Source organism: Cavia porcellus, unplaced genomic scaffold (genome assembly GCF_034190915.1).
Source record: "Cavia porcellus strain 051 isolate PalLab524CR breed Dunkin Hartley unplaced genomic scaffold, mCavPor4.1 scaffold_6, whole genome shotgun sequence".
Classification (NCBI taxonomy): Eukaryota; Metazoa; Chordata; class Mammalia; order Rodentia; family Caviidae; genus Cavia; species Cavia porcellus.
In genome coordinates this window covers 33,569,915-33,595,269 of record NW_026947489.1, presented here as the reverse complement: position 1 = coordinate 33,595,269, position 25,355 = coordinate 33,569,915, and the positions used below count along the sequence as shown (strand labels likewise).

General features: G+C 35.8%; 1 protein-coding gene across 6 annotated transcripts in view; it reads left to right on the top strand.

Moving 5' to 3' along the window:
• Cdin1 (CDAN1 interacting nuclease 1) overlaps window positions 1-25,355 on the top strand; it is a 256,459-nt gene that overhangs the window by 96,533 nt on the left and 134,571 nt on the right. For 2 of the 6 annotated variants that reach the window (XM_063250308.1, XM_063250307.1), the window contains exons 6-10: window positions 2,030-2,109; window positions 2,459-2,508; window positions 6,967-7,034; window positions 18,581-18,646; window positions 19,223-19,346. In XM_063250308.1, the coding sequence (XP_063106378.1) occupies window positions 2,030-2,109; window positions 2,459-2,508; window positions 6,967-7,034; window positions 18,581-18,646; window positions 19,223-19,346 (388 nt within the window). Of the gene's footprint in view, window positions 1-2,029; window positions 2,110-2,458; window positions 2,509-6,966; window positions 7,035-18,580; window positions 18,647-19,115; window positions 19,347-25,355 lie in introns of those variants that run through there. The other 4 variants (XM_063250309.1, XM_003475666.5, XM_023567481.2 and 1 more) reach the window with 3 other exon arrangements.

Genomic DNA, 25,355 nt, shown 5'->3' with positions numbered 1-25,355 from the left:
CCTTCAACTGTCCTCAGAGAAGGTGACCGCATGACAAGTGCTTTGATCTCGATCCACTCGCCAGGCCTTTGAATTAGTGTGTGAAACTAAGCAGGCTATGAGGCACACAGTTATCTCTGTAATAACATTGCTGCCATAATGTGTTCCTTTGTAAGATGATTATCAGCTTTATATTCTCAATATTTGTACCACTTACCCATGATTATGTCTTACAGCAATAATTGGTTACACCTATGATTGTATGTGGGAAATGCACAAGTCTGATTTGATTCTTACTGTTATTTAAACTCTGTAGCTGTTGTCTCTGTGGATTCACACAGGAACCTTTGAGTCAGCTGAGATAATTTCCTCGGGCTGGAGGGCTGACTGTTGAGATAGGATGGATAAGAAAGCTCAGTGGTCCTCTCTTTGGATTTCTGTATGCCTTCTCCATGTACAGTGTAAACGTGTTTACAAATGACTATTACTTGTATAACTGTTGCTTTATACATACATGCTTTATATGTGTATGAATAACTGTAGGCAATAATTAAAACAACTGAACATTTTTTATACTCAGTAACATGCTTAAGTGAGTAAAGTATAATTGCCTTATTTCTTTCCATGGTATTTGCTAACATTTATCATATCTACAATGTTCTAATATCACTGAACTTGATAAAGAACATAATAATAAAAAGTTACATCAAAAGTCATTTTATAATTTGAGTGATACAGATCCATAATCTATGACCATTGTCTTAATTTTATAAAATGCATTTGAGTTTGTGCTTGTCTGGGTCCAACTCTAAACTTTTTCGCTAATACTTGGGAATGATTCCACTGGAGGATTTTGACGGAACTGATTCCTAGGTAATACTTGATTCAGTTTCGGTTTATAGACCTGCATTCCTCCCATGCATCAAGAGGAACTCTGGCTCCTGGGCTGCTACATACCTATAATGAACAAAATGAGTTCAGGATCTCCTACCTTGCTCTTCAAAGGTCGTTACCTCTGTAACATCCTTCACTAGATGACCCCCTTACTGCCTTTCTTCTTCTATAACATTTCCTAGGATTTCAGCTTAATTTTCAAGTGAACAAGGCTATTTTCTGTGGAAAATTTGTGTACATATTAAATACTCTCTCCCCATTGACACACAGTGGGACCTCTGTATCTTGAGGTCTAAATACATGGGTTGAAATACGGAACACAGATTGTCCTTGTTACTACTTTGTAAATAATATAGTATAACAATGATTCATACAGCATTCACATTATACTAGTTATTGTAAGTTTTCTAGACATTATTTAAAATGTATGGAAGCATGTGCCCTGTTTATATGCAAGTACTACCTCATTTTATATAAGGAACTTGAGCATCTATGGAATTTGTTATCTGGGGGGTGATGAGGAAGGAGCTCCTGGAAGCAATCCCTGATGGATACCAGATACTAAGAGACAGCTTTATGTAGGTACACACACATACTTTTTTAAAATTTAAGATTCCCTCATTTAACCAATATTACCTACTTTTTTCACCTATGAAATAGGCATAGCATTTTATGGCAGTTGACAAGATCTATTTTAGAAAGGCTTAGTACTCAGAGATGGTTGAGAGTTACCTTTGTTGACGTCACTGGGGTCTTTAAATCTGACCTGCTGTAACTAAGCTACACATGTACATATGCTTGGTTATAAAATACCTGCCTGCAAAAAGTAAATATTTTTCTTTTCTGTTTTTTTTGTTTTTTTGTTTAATTTTCCAAATGAGCTTTTCCAAGCTAATTTATCTGCGAAAAGACATATGCTTTAGGTCTGGGCTTGTTAATTTACCTTGGAAAAAATAGGTCATCATCAAATCTGGCAGTGTGGTTTATAAACTTGGCAATATGGGCTACTTAAAAGCTTCTCTTAGAATAAAAATGGAAAACTGATGAATATCAGTAATATTTTTGTTTTTATGGTTTCTGTGTATGGAGGTATATGTCACTTCTCATGTTGCATTAAAGTATGTTGACTGTTAATAGTTCATCTCTTCTTCTACAGCCTCCAAGTCTGTTATAAATAGTATGCTGCGGGACCCTTCTCAGATTCCAGATGGAGTTCTAGCAAATCAGGTCTATCAGGTATTAATCACAGCTGTCTGTTTTCAGTGGCAGTGCTGTTATCTGCCTAGCAGAGTAAAGGATTTTAAACCTCATTTAATTACTGTCATCATAAACTATCACTGAGGTCAGGGTGCACCATAAATGGCAATGCAATATTTGTGAGAAGAGCATTTCACTTTTTAATAGCTTGCTTTTATAGTAAATAAAAAGCATGCGATTTTTGTTTTCTGTGATTAAATCCAAACAACCTTTTGATCGCTTTCTTTTTTGGGGTGGGGAAGAAAAGTAATTACTGCTTTTAGGATGTTTACTGTAATGATTTTTGTAGTCACCCCATCCCAGACCCCTTCTTCTTATTTTTCTGCAGTGCATTGTGAACGACTGCTGTTATGGACCATTGGTGGACTGCATCAAACAGTATCCTTTGCCATAAAATTTTAGGTGCACAATTGACGAGCTTAGACTCAGTGGAGGAGATGTGTCTGGCTTTAACCTGACATAAAGTTCTGCTTCACAAAACACATTTCATACTCTTCTATTTTACATTCAATCAACTGGAGGGTCACTGCAGACTGTTCTTTCCTACAGCTTAAAGATCAGATAGGCCACACAGGAAGATGTCAGCTCAGCAGTTCCACACTCACATTCTTATTTAAACTGCTTGGTTTTCAGTGAACTTAAAGGTACAGAGTTATTAGGCAGGTAACATACTGTCTTGTAATGCATCTAACCATCCCAGTGAACATTTTTAAAAAATATAACAGAGTCCCATTTAACATGAGCCAAATTCAGTCTGAGTCTCCTGGAATAAATTTTGAGCCTGGAGTTAAAGGATGATGTGATTAAAATGCTACCAGAGACCATTACATTTTAAAGGGCAGTGGATTTTTGTTGCTTAAATGCTGATTACAATCTGAGCTGTCATTTAGATACCTAATAAACATTTTTAGAGAAACCACGTTAATTTTTCCTTTGGGACAGGACTTAAGGCTATGAAAACAGATGCCCAGTCATTCTTCATTAAAAGCACTGAAATTACTAAAGAGTTAATGTTTATATTTTAAAACAGGATTGGGTGGATAGTAACCACTTAACATTATTAACAGTAAGTTTAGTATTATGGTAATAGTGAAAATTTTGATTACCCTTGTTTAAATTGTTAGTAACTTTACTGGATATACTGTATATCTTAGTTCATGATTGTCACATCTCAGTATAAACACGCCCTTTCTGGAATAGGTTTTGTTAGCATGGCTGTTTCTATGACCAGTTGTGACCCAGCAATTACTAAATCCAGACATTGTTGGAAGATCTTGCAAGTTTAATGTGTATGTGTGTGTCTGCACACATGTTTGCATGTGTGTTTATATATGTTTGCTTATATTCTTCCTTGTTTCACAAAGCCTTAGTGTAAGTAAAATTTTTGATAAAATTTACTCTCTTTCCTAGGTGAAATTAAGGTTTGGTAACTGAACACAGCCTTCTCACAGGAACACTCAATACCTAAGATACAGCGTTGTCTATATTTCTAGTGTTACTCCCCTAGCTAGCCTAAAATAACAATAAAAAACAATATTGTCACATGCTTGCCTTTTTATTAAACTAAAGTAAAACTGTACTTCTACTTTCCATGTAAAATTAATGATAGCATTAGAAATTGTAGAGGTGCCAACTTCGGGCTTCTGCAGTGATAAAGTTTAGCACGTTCATATAACAACTAACACCATCTCTGCGTATCTGAGGCTGAATTACATGTTAATTTTAAAGCACATAAAATAGTTAAAATCAATTTAAAGTTAAGGTTTTAAAAGCATAATGTCTTTTGAAGGATTGCATATTGATTTTAAATATAACTATCTAATTATATATGCATGGACTAAAGTATGAAGTCAACTGCTTTGTAAATGCCAGGAGGCTATTTTTCAGTAATAGTAGAGATGCTTACGGGAAACTAGATTGCTGTATTGCTGGCGAAGAAAATGGCTTGTGAGGTTATTTACAAGTTTTGCCCCATGGTCACTGCCATACATCAATAATAAGGTACTCTTCTAGACGAAGTCTAAGTGTTTCTGCTTATGTGCATTATAAATTCTGTTTGGAGTTTCTTTTTATTTTTGTCATCAGTCATGTGCCCCCCTTTTTTTGGCTGTGTTATTGTCTGTAGGAATTGATGTAGTATATGATTTCAATTGATAAATAGGAAGTACATTTATAAATCGCAGTCATTGACTAGATTACAATTTTTGCAATTCCATTATGACTCTTGCCAGTAAAATTGGTTTTATATGCTTTATTTACTAGATCTTACATTTTATATATGTTTATGCTGAACAAAACATAAGAGGTATATCTTTCCAAAATCTCAAATTGGTGACTTTTTACCATGCAAAATAAGACAGGCAGAGAAGTTTATAGAGAAACTGGTTTATTGTTGCATTGAAGTTGTAGCGGTTTCATATAATCTAAATACATTTACAATGATGTTTCCTCAACTGAGCAACAGAAATTATTTTATCTCACACTAAATAAAAGTTATTGGTTTTTCATGTAAGAAAATGCCATTTATGTAGCATTCTGATAATTTGGTAACATTTATATTGCTTACTGTCAGCATATCATATCATTTTCTAAGAAAGAAAGCACACATTTGGTAAATCAAATAGTGTAAAATCTTCTTGCTCCATTATGAAAGTTACATGTACATATTTGTTTAAGTACAATAAAGCAGATTGGTCATTTACTAATAGAACATCACACAAAGTGCAGTAGCAGAGAACAAGTGGCCACGTGCTTTCTCTTTTCTTTTAGTGTCTGCTGTATTTTTTTCCTTCAGAGCCACGGTCACCTTTCTACCACAGTTTATACTCACTGAGGGAAAAAAGTGAGAAACCGGCCACTTCAGTGTTCTCAAGTGTGAGTCTTGGACACAAGTATTAGACAAAAGTCTACATGGAGAAGAAGGAAAGATAATGATTCAGGAAGCTTCAAGCACTGTGGCTTTCATTTCTGCGCCATCAGTAACCTCAGTTTCATGATTCAACATTTTGGATGTAAATAATTCACAGCGATAAAAGTGAGAGCATATTTATGTGCAATATAAGTAAATAATTTAGTTCTAAAATGTGGGATGCCCCTAGTAATGAGATACCATTGAGAGTTATTCATGTGATATCTTCATTGGACTCTAAAACTGTGTGTAATTTTGTGACTTAAAAATCTGCTTTTTTTTATTTTACTCTATTTCCAATTAGAAATTAAATAAACTACAGCTGCTGCATTGGGAAAGGAAAAAAAGCAATAGGAAGAAAAAGGCAGTAATGATGACTTATCACTGATTTTGGTGAAGGGCATAAATGACTTCCATCTGTTACACTATAGAATTTAAAATCATGTGCACCAATATGTATTAATAAACAGCAGGATAATTCTCTAGAAGAAAAATGTTTGCAAGTAGTATGAGTTATTTAAGTTGAACTCTTACAGTACATAATCAAAGTCATAGTCTTTGGTAAGCCAAGGAATGATGTAAGTAGGTTGACATTCTCAGTGAGATGAAGGGTAAAGGTAATGATTCAGAGAATTATTACCAAACGCTTTTGGCTGAATTAAAGTGCCAGAGTAAGATAGCACTTGTTTCCCTGACTTGGTGCAATCTTATCACTTTGGAAAGCATCCCTTTTTCAAGTCCTACTCCTGATTTTGTTGTTTACCAGCTGTGAGATTTCAAGTCGCTCTGCCTTTCTAAACCTTACTTTTCTTAACTGTAAATATGAGACTAATAATAGCATCTACTCAGGTGGTTATTAGGAAGAATAAATGAAATCATATCTCAAAGTACTTAGCACATAGTCTTCATGTGGCTGTTATCAGTTATACAGTTTTAATGCTTTTTGAGCAGCTCTATAGAGGAAATGGGCAGGCTTATTCCCATTCTCAGCTTTGCCATATAACTGGCCTTCTATGTGCAGGTTCTTCAGTCTCAGTTTTCTCACATATAAAATAAAGCTAATCACGATTGCAAGGTAAAATAATGTGCATAAATCACTTGTTACAGTGCTTGCCTCCTAGGAAGCATTGAAATGATTTATTTATGTAAGTATCGTATATCTGCATATATGTAAAAGACTTGAATAGTCTCTCTAGAACACTCTCTCCTGGGGTTAGTTATGTATAAAATGCCTTTATTTTGGATTACCTGTATTCTCTTTTTTTTGACAAGTTCTCACTATGCGGTTCAGGCTGGCTTGGGCTTTGTAGTCCAGGCTGGTCTTGTACTTGCGATGATCCTCCTACCCCAGCCTCCCAAGGGTGCTGGGATTATAGGAGTGCGCCACCACGCCTGGCTTGCATTCTCAAATCAGTTAGTCGTTTGACCTCTCAAGTCACAGCAGATCACCAGCAATAGATGGGAAGTGAAATAGAGGGGCTGATAAATGCTGGCTCAGTGACAAGTGTGAATTCACAGATTTACAGAACTCTGTAAGACTGGAAATTCTTTTAGGACAAATCTGGTCATTATTCTTAGCTGTAAGGTAAATGCTTAATTAATGTGTACTAAATTGAATTGAGAGATTTTTAGCACCGGTTAGTGAATATTTGTCTCCTCCTCTTTTTAAAACAAGTTAAAATCACACCCATTAATAAACCTTTGTTTTCCAGAATGTATAAGCATTATAGAAAATTCCATTGCATTGTTTAAATGAGAGGAGGAACATGTGTTGAAATTTAATTCCTCAGAGATGTGGGCTGCAGGTCATGGTACTTACCTAAACTCTCCATTTCATCTCAAAGTGTGGACCCACTTTTTTGACAGTATTAGAATTTTCCTGATGGTACAGTGCTACCTAGGTTGCCTTCCTTAACTAAACTTCACAGTGCCATTGGTCATGAGCATGAAGTGTTGCTGAGAGACTTACTTCTAGAGAAAAACCTGTCCTTTCTGGGTGAGTATTGCTCTCATCTGCCCCAGCTGGTAATATCTCCTTGAGTGCTTAAATATGTATTTTTAAAATCTTCCAGCTGAAGTTATGTAAAGGAAGAGAGAATGATGATTGATGCTGTGCATGTTTTATTGATTTAGAACTGAGCAGGAACTCAAGTTGCCTAATCCCTGTATACACAGTACATACAGAGGCTTGCAATTAATATTTTATAGAATAAGTGGCTGAAAAATGCTTTAATATCTGTAGCAGTATTACTTTTGGTGTCATGAGATTGTAACCATAATCTGGGCCTTCTGAGAGAAAGAAACATAAGAAATATTGTCTATAAAGTACTTTATATATTAAAAAGGAACGGTTAGAAAAACTCATATTAGGTATGGTCATCTCATGTATGGAATAGGATAATTCTTCTGCTTGAAAGCAAAATATCAAGCTTTTATTATTTTTATGCCAGACATTAGTTGTCCTCATAGATTTAGTATGATTTTTCAAAATCGTACATATATACATGTTTATATGCCAGTGTAGAATCTTACTGCAAATTGCTATTTTAGCATCTCTCAAGAATTAGAAATTAAGTCTCAAAGGACAAGCATGTAACAGCTGCTTGTGGAACTGTAAACCAACCTGTAGTGAATGTTTTCCTCCATTTTATTCTATTCTATTTTATTTGAGCATTTCTTTCCATATTGTTTCTTTGTTTTCTCCATTTTAAGTGTTGTAATTTGCAGTGAATCTATTTAAGAAATATAATAGGGATTTATTTTGTATAGATAGTGGGTATGCTATAATTTTTAGGGAAAAAAAACTAAAGAATTAAACTTTTTTTTTGCAAATTAGGCAAAAACTGGTAAAGCAAAGTCATCATGTTCTGTGTCAAGTTGTTAAATACAGTCATTTGTTAAATCTGTTCTAAATTATAATGCTTAATACTTTCCTTAGTAAATTGGAGAAACAATAGAATGGGTCTCTAGTTATTAATTCCAGTATGTAGAAAAAGCAAGTTTTTTCATTTAAAAGGGGCAATTGTATAGTTCAATCTATGGAAATAGGGTAAGTTGAGAAGAAATTGCCTTTTGAAAATCTAAAAATGAAAAAAAAAAGAAAATCTAAAAATAAGATGGTAATAGATCAGACCCAGTTGTAATGGGTGACCATGATGCACCATGAGACATATTTCAGAAATGTGGAGTTCTGGTAATTTAAAAGAATTAGCAGATAATATTGATCATTCAGTCAGAGATCACTATCTACACCGCCAAATCCAGTTGTTTTGCTTTTGTTCTTGTTTTAAGCTAACAGCGGAGCAGTCAGACTTTCAGTGTTTCTTTGTCTTACTCTTCTGACACATCTGCTTGTGACCATCAGGCCCTAAGCCCCTTCTCTTTGATTTGCCTAACTTTTCTCTCCTCTTTTCCTGAGGAGTAATAGCTTAGATGTGGGCTATCTTTAGATGTAGATCCTCAACCTGCCTGAATTTGGTGTGTTAGACCAGATTCACCAAATGCAATGAGGAAACGTGGTCAAAGAATTATTTCTACTTGCCTACAAGTAGTACAGAAAATAAACCAAAAATTGAAACTGATAGGTCCCATGTATTCCTCTATTCTGTGGGAAGTAGAGGTGATTATTTTATAGATGCATACCCATAAAATGAAATATAACTGGTCTTTAAATGAGTTCTAAGAGCGTTAGAAACATTTTGAAACATTTCTTCATCAGCATACAAAAAACTGCTAATTTATTCTATGCATAGTAAGTGTTTTAATGTAGTTCTAAGAGAACACATGTTTATTACAGTTAAAACATGAAAATTAATTATAGACATCATATTTTTTTTATCCTGTCATCTGTTGATGGGAATATAGGCTGCTTCTAGTATTTAACTTTTATGAATTGTGCTGTTATAGACTGGTATACATGTATCACTGTAGTATGATGTTTTTAGCTCTTAGGGGAAGATACATACAAGGGGAATAGCTGGGTCATATAGAATTTCTAATTTAGGTTCTCAGTACTGATTTGCATAATGGTTGTACTAGTTTACGTAATCCCCAAGAATGCATTGATACCTCTTGCCAATAGAAGGTAAAAGCAAAGTAGACCACCAATTTTTTTCCTAGCCTTACTATTTTCCTGATTTCCTTCTGTATAGCCACTTACTGAAAAGTTGCCATGCCATAAGATTTACCCTGGCAGTATGGAAAACGAAAAAGAAGTGTCCTTGTCACCGAAAACTTGTTCATACTCGTGTGGAATTATCTTCCATCTTATAGACATATTTAAACAAATACGTGCACTGTCATAAGGTAGTTCAAAATTGAATAAATGGTTTTTAATTTTCTAACTATGAAACACTTTTCTTTTATATATTCATTTAATCCACAAATAAGTTAAAAAGTTAGGTACTATTGTAGTCAGTAGATCAAAGTGAACTGAAGTTCCTGCTTCCATGCAGTTCTGGGAGTTCTTGTAAGTCTTTTATATATTCTTTATAAGTTCTGTCAACTCAACATTTTTTAATGTGTTTTGTACATGCCAGGAACTAAAACTGTACTAAGTAATGCGAAGATGATCACTTACAGGCATCTTGTGTCCCGGCAACGCACAGCCACGCACACTCTTGTCACATCTGTCTTAGTGAGAGTGGAATTGTCTGTCCAATGCATCTCCCTGAGCAGTCGCTCACTCAGTTGTCTTCACAATGAAAATAAATGCACCTATGGCTATTGTCATGCTACTCTTACTAAACACTTCTACGGAAAGGTATACATTACACTGAAAATCAATAACTACTTTACAGGTAAAGAAAATATTGCTGCCTCATGAGCTATTTTTACTGACATGGTGACAGCATTTTACAGATTCATCTGTTTTGCCCCTCCAGGACCTTCTTCCTTGAGTACTTTTAGGATGGCCAGTTGCATTCATTAGCTTGGCTCCCATAAGTTACCAATAGCTAACCAGTCTTTTAGGTGTGTTCCATCATAAAGGCTTTTAAACAAAATTTCAGTTGAATCAGATATGAGACCTTCTAGGAAAACTTAAAGTATGTTTCAGTAAGTGTTAGTAATTCCTTCCAAAGATAACTAATTTAGAATTAACATTTATTGATCAACATCTGAGGTCTCAGAAAATGTTAAGAACCATTGTCTACTCCTAAGCTTTCACACACGAAGAACTCTGTTTAAATGTTAAGTTGATCAATAAGAATTGTGAGTATCCTACCACCTCTGCTATGAATTCACCCCATTTCTCATATTAACACAACAGAAAAAGTTATCTACTGAGGAGGAGGAGAGAGAAATGATACCAAGCTTTGTTACGTTGTAGCCTCTTGTTCGTTTTTTGTTCTGGATAGTTTCTGTTCAGGTTTTTTTGTTTTGTTTCCTTTTTGAGACTTTTGAACAGATAGGGTAAGAAAGGAAAGAGAAACAGTGACAGTGTGAAGATGACAAGACTCTTGTCACTGTTAGGAGAAATAGGAAGGCTTTATGCCAAAGATGGAAGATAAACCATTCCCCCGCCATGGGCTGGCGTATCTCCAGGTCAGAGGGACTTCATTAATGCCTTCCACATCCGCTGTCTGGTGCAAGTTCTTGTTAAGTTTGGCTTAATAAGGATGGCTCTGGAGATATTTTATTCTCTCCAGTGGATGTTACCCTGTTAGTAGACACTAACAATTATTTTGAGTGACACCTGAGAGGCATTTTCTTTATCCCTGCCGTACCTCTGCCCCCTATGTTTGGGCAAACCAGCATATTTTACGTGGGTGTTTTTCTAACATTCATGTATTACTCCATGGGACTGCAAGTGGGTATAATCTATAAAGCCAAATAGGCTTAGTAAAGGATGTCCCTTGCTGTAAGAAATTAGGATCTTTGTTTCTAAGAGTTCATCTGCTCCTGCTGCTTTATTCTCTACCTAAAGTAACAGCGCTCTGCTGGAGAAGTGATTATGATGTGACAAACAGGGGCTTATGATGCCAGGTGAGGAACAGGCAGCAGGAACAGATTAGATTTAGAATAGTAGGATTGTTGACATGCAGCTGTTAGCAGGACAAAGTAAGAGACCAGAAATAAAGCATATTATTATATAAGCTGAAGGGACCTGAGGTGTTTGGGTATTTCTCATGAGGTACAGACCACCTATATTCCTATATATCCGAAAGTTAAAAATCAGGTAGAGTTTTTAAAGTAGTAGGATCATTTTATTGGCGCAGGGATATGGAGAATATGGGTTTTGTTCTCTCCTTCCTGAAGAAATTGTGAAGGCAAGAGACTTTCTTACCTGTTCCTCTTACCGAAAGTGCTTGTGTATACTTTTCCTGGGGACTGAGAAAAAAGAACTCGAGACACCTTTTTGCTGCTGGAAGCTAAAATGGTCTGTGGAACTTTGAAGAAAGTTGTCCTGAGCATTTATAGTAGCAGTCTACGTGTTTACAAACTATAGTCCTTCCCTCGCCGCTGCTCTGGAAAGATAACTTATGTCTGTTTTCCTGAATACTGCAGAGTTACTGGGACTATTTTGATTGCAGGTGACAAAAAGCAAATCAGACCAGTGTATGTGCACATGTTGAACTGATTTGTTCAGATTCATATCTGAGAAGTCCAAAGGAGGAAGAAATTGCGCCTCATGTGCCTAGAATCTGAAACACAAAACAGTATCTTCAGCGTCTCCTTCTTGGATCCTATACTTTTCTGTGTGGCCTTCATTTCCTAGAAGCAAAGATAATCACTGGCAGTTGGTATTTAATCCTTAAGGACTGCATGATCCCAAAGAAAAGTTTATGAACTCTCTTTTTGCCCTGTAACAAATGTTAGAAAGGTCTGCGTCAGTCTGCTCCCATAGCTCAGTGATTACAGGTCATGTTACGGAAAGACATTGTGAATCACATCATGTGAGTTGGGTAGTAATGCCAGGCAAAATGATGTCCAGGCTCACAAAGTGAAAATCTCTCTCTTTCCACAGTGAATTCACTCTACATTAAGACTTTACTCTCCAAAACCAAAAGATATGGAGGGGTCAAATCAGTTACTGTTATTTCTGCATGGCCTTCTTGATCCTGTGTAGATCTGCACACACATTTGTCTGTTTGTGGAGGAGCTTTTTTATGTCTCAGAGCAGCTAACATGCCTCTCTCTGAGGAGATTGTTCAGGGACAGATAGAGTTGTCTCCACAAAAGGCTTTGACATCAGTGACTTTAGCTAAATGGAATTGGGGCAGACAAAGGCAACACTGAACCACTCAGAATTTGGAGTTGAAAAGGCCTCTCATGGGTGTCTAATCTCTTACGTTAGAAGAAACAGGCCTCATCCCTTGTATCACTGCTGGTTCCCTCCCAGCAGCAGTCTGTCCTGTATCTTTTTACTCCGCCATGCTGATTTGTGCCTTCACTCATGGCATTAGACCAAAAGGATTTAGAGCAGTGTAGTGGAATGTAAGGAAAAGACTTGTTTTTGTTGCTGTTTATGTCCCTGTCTCTGCAGCCATCGGACAGCAGGACTAGCTTACCTAGCCTCTCTTTACACTGCTCGGGTTTCCTGACCTCCCATTTGTTTCCCATCTTTAGGGCACTTCAGTGTTGCCTCGTATTGTCCCCTGAAGACATAAGCGAAGGACAAGGTCAGAGCAGTCAGTTGTAGTCCTTATTAGTGGCTTTGATTAAGAGGCTTTGGGGGAAGAGGTTGAAACTAATGGCCATAATGAAATTTGGGGTTCTGTAAAGATTTCATTTATCTGTGCAAGGAGTTCACCCATGAAATACATATGTTTTTGTGCCTTTTCATGGGGTTGCATATCAAAACAGCTATTACTGAAGCCTTCTCAGTTTCTTGAATTAGGTGAAAATATCTGTGAAACTTACAACTTGCTCTTACAGAACATAAAAATATAGAAAACAATGGAAATCACTTCAAGTGTAGAATAAGGCAGTGTTTTGGATAACAGAAAAACATGATACTAGATATGATGTACTGTAGTTTTAACTTGTATTTATATGGGCGGCCTTTTTGCCCTCCCTCAGTCCAGTAAGGAATCATAGAGTATTAAAAAGACTTTTTAAATCATAGAGCATATTGTAATTTGGGGTTTTAGAAAGCTGTTGACAAATTCACAGATAAAAGACATCAAATGTTGCTTTTCATTTCTAGATGTTGCAGATTGGAATTGTGCACAATTGCTCTGGAAACAGTGGCATTTCTTGAACTTAAAGTGTTTAATAAAACAACACAAACGACAGAAAAACTTTTTAAAATAGTCTTCAAGCTCCCTATAATTCTTAAGTATATAGTAACTAGTTTCAGATGTATTTTGTTCACTGACTGAAAACCAACCCTTTATCTTAAAAAAAGAAATTGTGTAATTAGTACTTAATTGCTTTGGATATTTTGGGTATTTGTAAGAGAGGGTAACTCAAAGGCCAGAGAAATTAAACTTTCACAAATTTCTTTAGACATGTGTAATTTCTTTTTAAAAAATAGACTCTAAAGACAGGTCTGACAGCCTACAAATAAAGACATGAGTTGTTTTTATATACTTGAAATAATTAATTTAAAAGATTTTCTTAAATTAACATCAATGTTATCTGTGACAACAGTTTTATTGATATTTTTAGTGTTATTCAGTAGTGAGTACCATTAAAGTGCTAGAAATCAGGAAGTTATCGTGCTCGTCTCCTCTTCAAGAAGATGTGGTCTAAATAAGACTGGCAGGTGGTTAGCTGCAAATCCCACAAGAAGAGAGTGAGAAATCACCCAAATGTTACATATCACAGATATTACACAAGATCAAATTTAAATATTTGCCATAATTAAGACAGGGATACAGTCTACCCAGACTGAGTACAACTTGTCCTGTCCTCTGTCTGTACTTATCTGAAAGATCCCTGGATAATTTAACCTCTCTAGGCCCCTTTTATTATTTATTATACATAGTATATATATGTATATATATACATATATTATATATATTGGATTAGTATTCTGTAAGACTTTATTAGTTCAGAATTACAGTTTTTCTTGAGGTACCCACTATGAAACTCTACATTTGGTGGATCAGGAAACTAACAAGTCTGTTTTTTTTGTTTTTGTTTTTCTTTTGATTATTTATTTATTTAGGTACTGGTGGCAAGGTATGACCTTGCACGTGCCAGGCAGGCGCTTATGCCACTGAGCTAAATCCCTGGCTTCACAAGTCTGCTTTTAAATGATAATATTGTGTTTATGTTGGTAATGAGCACTTGAACTGTGACAGTAAGCTTTGTAATTATGAAATACTTAGTATTCTTAAATATATACCTTAAGTGAGTAAGATAGGTTTAAAGGACTTGGAAATTGAATTTTTGGGGAAAATTACATTCAAATCAACTATTCATATTATTGCCCCCTCCAGCTGATACTGTTCTTCATTTTTTCCTGAATCTTGATCTTTTTTCTTAAAAAATACAGCAGATTACTTAAACATTTAATTTCTACTTGGAAAATGCAAACAATAGTGAATAACCATACTTGGCTTATGTATCTGAAAAGTATTGTAAGAACCTGTATGTAATACACAATTCTCAAAGAGAATACAACTGTCTACAGAATATAAAAATCTGAACAGATAAGTTGCCCTAGAAGAAATTGGAAGAGTGATAAAAGAGCTCCCCAAAAGTATCGCCAGACAGAAACCGCACTTGAGGAAAAATTCTACCCGAACTTTAAGGAGTGAGTAAGCCCAATGTTCTTACAATACCAGTGGTAAAAGAAAAAAAGGAGGAAATTTTCCCACTAGTGGTAAAGAAAGGGACGCAGTCCCTTCTGTTGCATTTGGGATGAACCTTAGCTTCAGACCTTTGGGACCAAAGATGAACAATGGCAGCAGGAATTACCAAGTAAAACCTTGAACTTTGGGCCAAGTTTGGTGTCTCTGTGCTTTGGTTTATGCATGTTAAATCAGGAATGAAAAGTATTGCCAGTCTGGATAGGACTTACAGACAACATGAGTATTCTTTAATGCACTTATGTTTCACTTATTTGTCCTTTTTTATTTTAAAGGGAGAAAACAATAAAAATGATAAAGAATTTCAGAAAAAGCCAATAGGAGATTAACAATAGTTAAAATATATCGGTATCTTCAAAATAGTTGCTCTGATTATAAAATATAGGCATGAAAAATTGATCAAACAATATAAACACAAGCCATTTTTTTCAATGAACTAATAGAAATTAGTAGTGTAATTATCTTAGCTATCTCATGTGGGTCTTTGTGTATTTTTTTTTCTTTTTCTTTCTTTATTTTCTCTTTTCCCTCATCCCAGTTGTTCTTTCCTTTTGAGCAATTTCTTCACATTTCACAGTATCTATTGTAGATTTTGGATCTTATTTACTCTTTTAGATTTTACACTAGGGAGACATCATGATGTTTACACATGTAAGTCTCATTTATTTCACTTATGAGTATGGGCTCAAGTTGCATCCGTTTACCTATAGAAGACTCAAGCTTATCCTTCTTTATAGCTGAGTAGTACTCCATTGTATAAAAATACCACATTTTTATCCATTCCTTAGTTGATGGGCATTTGGGTTGTTTCCAAGATTTAGCTATTATAAATTGTGCTGCTATAAACATATGTGCACATATATCACTGTGGTATGATGTTTTAATTCTGGGAAAATACTCAGAAGAAGAGTAGCTGGATTGAATGGGACCTCTCCTAGTTTTTTGAGGAATCTCTACACTGATTTCCACAGTGATTGTACCATTCTACACTCCCACTTACGGTAGAAAAAGGTTCCCTTTTTCCCTACAGCCCTGCCAGCATTTGTTATTGGTTGATTTCTTGATAAAAGCCACTCTTTCTGGGGTGATATGCAATCTTGTTGTTTTAATTTGTATTTCTCAAATGACCAATGACGTTGAACATTTTTTCACGTATTTGCTATTTGTATTTCTTTATCTGAGAAGTGCATATCTGTCTCAAATGCCCATTTTGGATTTGTCCGTTTTGAGCTTTAAATGTCTTTGGAGCTAATACTCATGGTGAGACTGGGGAACGTAAGACAATAAAAACGAGAAGAAAGTTCTTGTCCTCAGAGAAGCATCATGAGGTCTAAACATAGCAGTACAAGGGAACAAGAAAGAATGAGGTAGGAGGGAAGTGATATGGACTGAAAACCAAGGTCTGTAACTTCAAGATCCCAAAGTTAGAACTCTGACATGTCAGCCAGAATCTAAGCCTGTACACAGTACTTTGAATAAAGAAATGTTTCAGTATCTGGGGGCCAAGAAAGAAGCATGATTCAAAGGGCAAAACATCAGGCCATGTGAATGGAGCTGACCTGTGGTTAGTGATAAGAGCATCTCTGGGACCTAGACTGTGAAAAGCCCGCCTAGTCATAAGTATTGCTTCCTCTGAACTTTGCCAAGTATTCCTTCTCCTTTCTTAGGAAATCTAGGATGTAAAAGGTCATAAGTTGAAACAAGGGAGGTAAGGCAGAGAGTTGAGTAAATAAAGGGACATTTTAGGTGTTGAAATAACCTTTTCTTATAAAACTAGAAGTCTAATGTCACTGCTGATGATATAGATTTCTAGATATTTTTTGGGTAGAGTTCCTTTTGGATCAACTTAACATTCAGTGAAAGAGCAGAATGGAAGAGGGGAAAGAGAGAGGGAGACAGAGACAGAGAGAGACTATGAATGGAAATAAACCAATAAAATATCTGTGGTATTTTCAAATTCTCTATAAAACAGATACAGAAATCTCCTAGCCTCATCTAATCTTTTAAATTCAGGTTTTAGGGTTTAGGTTTTTTTAATTTTCACATTGAGGAAGTCATGCAGTTTAAATGGTAGGTACTGTGTTAGTAATTCAGTGCCATGGACAGGAGTGCCCATCTGCTTTGAAAGGGATTTTATTGTGTTCATTTGGATTGCTTGGTGACCTTTGAAATTTTGTTTTGAGCTGCTGTCGGAAACATCATTTTTCTTTCTGAAACGGATTTTGGCATCTACAAAGGTTGATCAAACTAGAATAGTTTTAATAAAATATTAATCTATCTTTTTTAATGTCAGCCCAGCTTTTAAAAGTGTTCATTACCTATCTAAAACATCAGCTCAAGGCACTGGAGTTGATTTCATTAAATGTCTTTTCCATTAAATGTTCTCATTGTGGTCAGTTAGATGACAGAAATTTTTCCAGTCTTATTTTCTGTAATCCAGTTTCCTAATTCTCTTCTTTGTAAATTAACAGTAATTTGTATCATATAACCTCAAGTTAACTGAAAGTTTTTAAGTTTCAAAGAGATAAGATGGTTCCAAATTCTGGCCTCCATTCTTTAAAATCTGGGAAGTCTAAAGATACTGAATTTTATCAGAATTGAATTTAAATATCCACTTTAATGATAAGATAATATATCTCGTCATTAAAAGGTTATTTATGTTTAAAATGCTGACCTTTCAAGATGTACACAAATGTGTTCTAAAGCAGAGTCTCTGAACATTGGCCATGAAACCACTGTCTTTGCCTGACAAATGGATTGGAAATAAGCTACCCAACACTGGGAATGGGTCATTAATTTTAATCAAAGGTGATGCAAGAAGGCGAATGGGATGCATGGCAATGTCAACAGCCCAGTAGGTGTTAAGAGACCACACAGCCTTCCTTGTTACTTGGTCGGGCCATTAGTTGAGGTTGGGTGAAGACAGAAAGCCATGTCTGGAATTGAATGACCAGGTCACACCAAAATCTAATGGAGAACTCCCCATTTCAGAAATCACATTGTAATACCATTAGAAGTCAAGGACAGCATTTAGAAAACATTGAGGGATTTTTTTTTTTTTAAATTAAGCACCTTGTTAGTTTTTTCCAACTTTGTCAGGCTTCCTGTTTTCTTGCTTCCATTCCTTCTGAGTAGATCGTTGATATTTGCAGAGGATCAAGAAATCGAATTGACTAAGGACGAAAATTTCAAAGCCTGTTTGCTTTTCAGAATTACATAGTTAGTTCAAAACCCTAGTAAATCCTAGAAACACTAGTGTACCATGGAAATTAAGCAGGTTAATTAATTCTTTGCAGTGATCCCATTGTCCTTGTCCTTTTCTTGTGTGTAGGAGTGGTTTTCTTAATTGAAACTAGATTTTCTTATTGCTTTAATGCAAGCATTTGTTTCATAATTGTAAAGATCATTATCCTTGTGCTTGACTATAAATTGTCAATATTGGCTAATAACATTAGTGATATTCATGGCAATACAATCTCTTGTTTTCAATCAGTAAGTTGATTTCTTCGAGTATTTTAGTTGCAAAAGAGGTAGCATATCACAGCTTGACTTAATGATGTTTACATTAAAGACATAAAAATGGAAACTGGACAAAGACGCATTTTTTTAATCTGCTTCAGGTTACGAAAATTCATTTATTCTGATACAGCATTGCATGCATAAGAAAAATAAGTATGACTGCATTAGTAACTTTTACACATATTTAAGAAAGAAAAGCAGTTATATTGCTGTCTTGTTATTGAAATACTGTTATAAATAATAGTTTTTGTTCTTTCTGTAGATGAAGATCAGCTCCGTGCTAAGGGCTATGACAAAACACCAGACTTTATTTTACAAGTACCAGTTGGTAAGTTCCTACCCTTGGTTAATTCATTTGTTTATAGAGGAGATAAGATTTTTCCATCCCTTTTTAAAGTATGCTACTATTACAAAATGTCATCAGAATATATTAGCTTTATAGTATTATTTCTAAATGAGTGAAATAGGTGGCAAAGATTATTGTAAGATACGAGAAAATAACAGATTCAGAAGAAATCTATGTCTTTAAACGTTTTGCATGTATTTGAGAAACGAGTATGCCTTTAAAGATATTTCAGCTGCCACTTTTACTCATTTCTCTAAATTGCGTATTTTTAAAATAGTTGTGTGGAATAGAGAGGCTTACTCTGGACTGCTTACCATGTCCCTAGTCAAGCTACAGAATCACAGTCTCGAACTAGGAAGAGAGGAGAATCTGATGAAAACAAAAGGGCAGTGACTGTGGAGTCAGTGTTCTCTGTGATGGACATGTGCCATGCATTTTTTTCTAATTACAGTCAGAGTTGACGGTAAGGGCTAAACCTCTGCTCATTAATGTGACACGTGGAGAGGCCTGTGCAGAGTGCAGAATTTTCAATCTTCCCTGCTCTTCACCGTGTATTAGTAATGCTTTGTCCCTTAGCTGTAGAAGGGCACATAATTCACTGGATTGAAAGCAAAGCCTCATTTGGTGATGAATGTAGCCACCACGCCTACCTGCACGACCAGTTCTGGAGCTACTGGAATAGGTAAGGTCCCATTATTTTTCTCTTAAGATAAACGATACTCAGCTGAAATCTCATTAGAGAAAATATTTTGTTTAGCTGGTAAAATGCTAGTTGCCTTTTTTTTTTTGTAGTAAATATAGTCTTGATTAATGTATTAATTTCAGATAATTTAAACTTCTCTGCTTTCATAATGTTGCTTCATTTTTTAAAACTAAAAATATATAAGGTCAAAGTACTCTCATATTTTACATTAATAATAATGGTGCACTTAAAATATGTATGGCAAGATGTGATGTATATTATAAACATTGAATTTTTATCCTTTTGATGTGAAATGTATGTTTATTGTCAGACCATAAAAATAGTTATTTCAGCTGAGAAAAGTAATCCATATGATTTGAAAGATGAAAATGATTTAGATTACAACAGTAGGAAAGTTTCCAAAGAGATCAGACTATCAGCCATTACAGAAAGGTTAAGCCTCTCAGACCTGAGACTATTCCAGTTAATCTTCCCAAGAAATGTACTTTTATCCCCATTTTATAGGTAACTAAACTGATACTCAAAAAGAGAAAATAATGTAGGATTCAGCTAGTTACCATGGGCCTGCATTTCTCTGCCTCTCTCCCAAACTTGTGTTTCTTGCAGCACAATATTGTAGTCATCTGTAATACAACTCTTGAGACTTTGGCTTTTTCTTGTATTGCACTCCAAAGTTTTTGCACCATTCATTTTTCCCTCTTAGAACATATATTTTTCCCTTCCTAGATTAACTGTGTTCCTAGGTCAAATGCAGCAATAAGATGACATTGGCCCAGAACATTAAGGAAGGAGAAAGTAGCGTCTGTGGACAGGAGCTTCGTCCTGAAGTGGGGGTAGGGGTCACCAGTGACAGGCTACGGAATTTGATGTTATACTGAGTAGCTTTACAAAAGGCCAGCGGACCTCGCCCGTAGCAGCTGTGCTAAACTAAGCCTAGTTTTTGCCATGGTAACAATGATCATGACAAAATGCTGAATGTAATAGCTTTCTTGATTTTCTTGTGTAATTGCGCGTAGCATCCGAGCTTTACTTTACAGGGATGGAGGAGGAAAGTGCAAAATGTTTTAGAAATCAATGCTGCTTCAGCGTTTCCTGTGTTTTATTCAGCCATTATTCAAATTAGCAGTAATGTGGCAAATTCAATTTTAGATTTTTAGCAATTTTATGATGAGTTCGAAATAGTAAAGAAAGCATCATTTTTGATAGTATAGGGAAAGCAATGACAAGAAAATCAAATTGCATAAGTTTAAGTTGCTAAAAGGATTTAAAAAACTGATGGAGTAAATCAGTACACACTGAGTCATTTTTCCCATTTGGTACCGGTCAAGTTTTTTTTCTGAAAAATAATTAGAGCTTGAATGCCAGATAGTAGAGCTTACTTAAACATTCCGAAAGCATGTCTTTATTCTAAAATAAGCCAGTTGTTTGTTGAGTACTACTGTGTGCCTAGCACTGGTCATTTAGAGCCATATTAAAAATCTGATCTGTGTGACAGATTATTGTCATGGCCGGAGGGGGTCTGAGAGATGGGTAAGTTAATACAGTTTCCTTTGAGTAGGATTTTAATGTTTTGTTGTACTCTACTTATTCCACTCTGGTGTTGTTTTACTTAGACAATTAATGATTTATAATCCCTGAACATGTTTTTTGAATATGTACCAGTCAAGTAGGCATAAATTTATCCAGGGCATGTTGGGTGATAAGAGAACATCAATCTTGATTTAAAATGGCCCCAATCATTGAGTAAGCAAATACCCTACACACAAGTCTCTGACTTTACCACATGTCTGCAGAGAAGACAAGTAGTGCCCCAATTCAAAATGGAACATGGACCCATTTGCTTGGATATAAATTTTTTCCCAAATCCATTTTATTTAAAGATACAAAGGAAGAAAAAAAAGAAGAATGGATATAAAATTTGGGTCATGATAAGAACACAGACTTTGCATCAATGGGACATTTTGACAGAAGAGGATATTAGCCCACTTGTTAAAGTGTAGGGTCCTACTGTTTTCATATTTTGCCTCAACAGAACTGACATCATAGTTGATGAAGTTCTTCAGAGTTGAAAGAATTCTCTCCAACCTATAGACAGACTCAAGGAAGCCCCTGAGTGGTATTTGGGCTGTTTCGTTCATGTCACAAGGTTCCAGCTGACACAAAAACTCACATTATCTAATTGGGACAGATTTTCACATTAAAGATTAGACTTTATAATAAAGTAGTTTAATTAATATTTGTAGAATAATGCTTTTGTATAAGCCATTTTCCCACACAATAACCATAGAGCCCCTGATTTGTAGATTATCTCTGCTGTAACAAGTATCTTCCATGGCAAACTGATATTCTTATTTACTGTGCAGCAGCCTTAACATAGGAAATCATTGTTTCTCTTCGTGTTAAAGTATTTTCTTGCTCCTGTGTGGTTGTTTTCACCTGGGTTTTCAGCATTGCCAGCAGCAAATTCAGCGTCTGTCTGCCTCCTCCTCCTTTTCCCAGTATCCAGGCTGCAGCACTCAGGACCCGCCCATCTCCTCCACCCTGTTTTTTTTTTTTTTTTAACCTACACTAATACGCTGGCTGATCCCTTGGGGATTTCACTGTTTCCTGTAGTTTTCTATACCACCTCTGTGTTGATATCTCCTAACTTTTACCTCCAACTCAGGTTTCCCCTCAGTGATTGGTGCACTTAATACAGTACCTCCTTTGGAGTATCAAATAGGTAACTCAGACTTCACATGTCCAAAACCAAACTCTCGAGTTTTCTTCCCAAGCTCGTTATTGCCTATCCCCTGACTCCACCATGCAATCAGCAGCACTACAGTTTACTAAGTTACTCAGTTCAGATCCCCAAGTTTGACGAATCAGCAGATTCAGTCAACTCTGTCTGTCCAATCATGTCCTAAACACTGCCGTTTTTTTGCCACTTCACTTGCTTTTGCCTTTGACGGTTATTACCTCGTGGGCAATTGCTCCAGCTTTCAGACCGGCCTCCTTAGGTCCACTCTTGCAGCCCTGTAGTCAGTTTTCCATACCCCAGTGTTGGAAAGCCATATTATATCACTTTCTTGTCCAAAACTCTTCAGTGATTTCTCATCATGTTTTAAAATAAAATCTGAACCCCTGCATGGCGATATTCAGGGCTTCCGTCCAGTTTATTTATTCTCTCCCCTCAACGAGGACTCTTTCTCTTTTACTTTTTCTGCAACATTGGTTTTCTTACTGTTCCTTAAACCATATTTCTTGTTTCTGCCTCCAGACCCTTTCTCTGCCTAATCCTTCTGCCTAGAGTTTTATTTGCCTAGATTGTCACTTAACTTTTTTATGACGTTTAGATCTGTTTAAATTTCCATTCCTCAAAAGACCCATTCCTGTCAAGCCAAATTAATCTACAAAGCCCTTATTTATCTCTCTCTTCATTGGGTTTTGCTTCTCTTCAGCTTTACCCATATCTAAATGAGTGATTAGAATGTCACTGGAAACATTTATGTAGACACCAATTTGTTTAGTTGAGTAAAAACTTTAAAAAGAACTTTCTCTGTTATGCAATGCTTTTTGCAGGTTTTTCATGTATTGTTTTCTCTTTGCTTTATTATCAAAATTGCAGATATTTACTCTGGCTTGACTCTCCTTAAACAAATTTAAACTTTGCAATGAAGTCTCCATTCCAAAATCAGATATATTGACTGTAATGTATAAAGTGTCTTTGGTACATGTAGACCCCATCCTAAGTATAACTAAAGAACTATATAACTCCTCAAAACTTGACTGTCTCTTACAGAGCTGAAAGATTTGGAGTACATCTGAGTAGCAGTATCGAACCATGATACAGTCCTAAATTGTATCAGGCTACTAGAAAAAAATATTTTCTTATAAAATCAACACACATCATCTTCTTGCTCTATTTATCTAATCAGAAAATGAGTTGTTTGACCTACATTACTTGTACTTTTATGTTCAGGGGATGACACACAGTAGGAACTAATTCTGTAATTTAAGGAGTTTATGCACATGGGTTCTGACACAGGGGCTTTCAAAGAAGCAGAAGATACTTGTGGTTTCTTTGGTAACTGGAAAAAGAGTTTCAATAAAAATACTGAGAAATATCTCAAGCTTAATTCTTCTTTATGGCAGAGTAGTACTCCATTGCATAAAAAACGCACCTTGAGAGCATGCTCTTGAAATAAATCAGACACACGTGTATGTACCACATTGTTTCTCTGTTGTGAGAAGCCAGAACTGTAACTAAGTACCAAGTGTGTAATAGATACTGTGAAATAGGAAGAAAATGTTCATGTTCAAATGGGAAGGAGAACAAGGTGGTAGGAGAAGGAAGGGAAAAGAAAAAATGAGAAAAGAAGAAAAAATGGAAGCAAAGTGTTTGTAAATAATGAGAGGAAGGTTTGAAGAAAGGGGAGGGGGATGGGGAAAAAGGATCAAGTTATATCATGTACAAGTACAAATTCTCTGTGATGAATGTGAGCATAATGTGTATCTAAAATGTACCAATAAACTTAATTTAAAAATAAAGCTTTCACTTGGTATAAAAAATACTGAGAATGAACCATGTGCTACAAAGCACGTGCACAGTGCTCCTCAAGGCTAGTGATCAAAGTAGGGAAGGAACCAGAGGTTCCTGGCATTCAGAGTACCATCAGGCACACGACCAGCGGTGGCATCTGCTTGAAGAAAGCCCATGCAACTCGCTAAGCAGGTCTGCACTTACTGACTGGAAGGAGCGAGGCAAAGTTTTATGTGAACTTGATTTTCCAATTTAGTGATACTTGAAGTAATGGGTGTGAATCCAGGTCATGCCACTTCCTTGTCCCATGATTGGAGGAAATTTGCTCAGCCTCCCTAAGCCCTCGTTTTCTCTTCAATGGAATGAGCTTAATAATGCCACACTTGCCCTATTATTGTAAAGATCGGTTATTCAGTAGGTGTGAAAGACTTTCTCTGGCCTGACAGACTAGCAGCATTAATGCTGCTCTGTCTTCTTTCTGATAGTAGAGCACTGTCTGATGCAATTTAAGTCTTAGGATTAAACATTTTTAATGGCCTTCTTTGCAGATATAAACTACTTAGCTAACTCGAGCACAAATGGCTGACATTTGTTTGGGAAACTTTTCTATGTTCCAGGGCTGGATTTGATACTCCTTCTGTATTGTGTTCATAATTTCAACCTCCACCAATTAATATTGAGCTTCATACTGTTTGTTTTATCCATCGTCGAATGACCAGAAGTTGGCAGAATTCCTGGCATGTAGTAGGTGATCAGTATATATTTAATGAATGAATGATTGTATGAGTGAATGTATTAATACTTAGCAGGCAATAATATTTTGTATCTGTTATTAAGGATTACATAAGGCACTAAGCTTTAATAGGCCATTTTCTTTCCTTCAAGAATCCCACCATAAGAACACTGAGAAAAATGGCTACTTTGTCTAAAAAACTAGACTTTTTGATTTACTGGTTTTTTTGTTGTTGTTTGGTTTGTTTGGGGGTTTTCTTGGTAATACTAGAGATTGAATCCAAAATCACTCCACCACCTAGGTATACCCCAGCCTTTTTCATTTTGAGACAATCTTGCTAAACTGAAATTTGAATTTGCAATTCTCATGCCTCAATGTCCCTTAGTGCTGGAATTACCTGTATTTGCTACTGTCTGTCTTAGATATGTAAGATTTTATAGATTTATTTCACAACAGATAATATAAGCCTACTTACTTAAGAAATCTGAAGATAAATAATCAAGAATTTTGGGGGTACATTTTTAGATAGCTTTATACTCTTAAATTGATTGTTTGGTTTCCTCAAACTTCTAACTTCTCTAGTTTGAAATTTGACGTAGAATTCGTTGACAGTCCTGGATAGAGAACAGTCTATAATTTCCCTAAGGGATGCATAAAATTGGGTCTGGGTCAAAAGGGCAACCAAGATTTGGAAGTTCAGATTTACAGTAAGAATTCCCAGACTCAGTTCCGG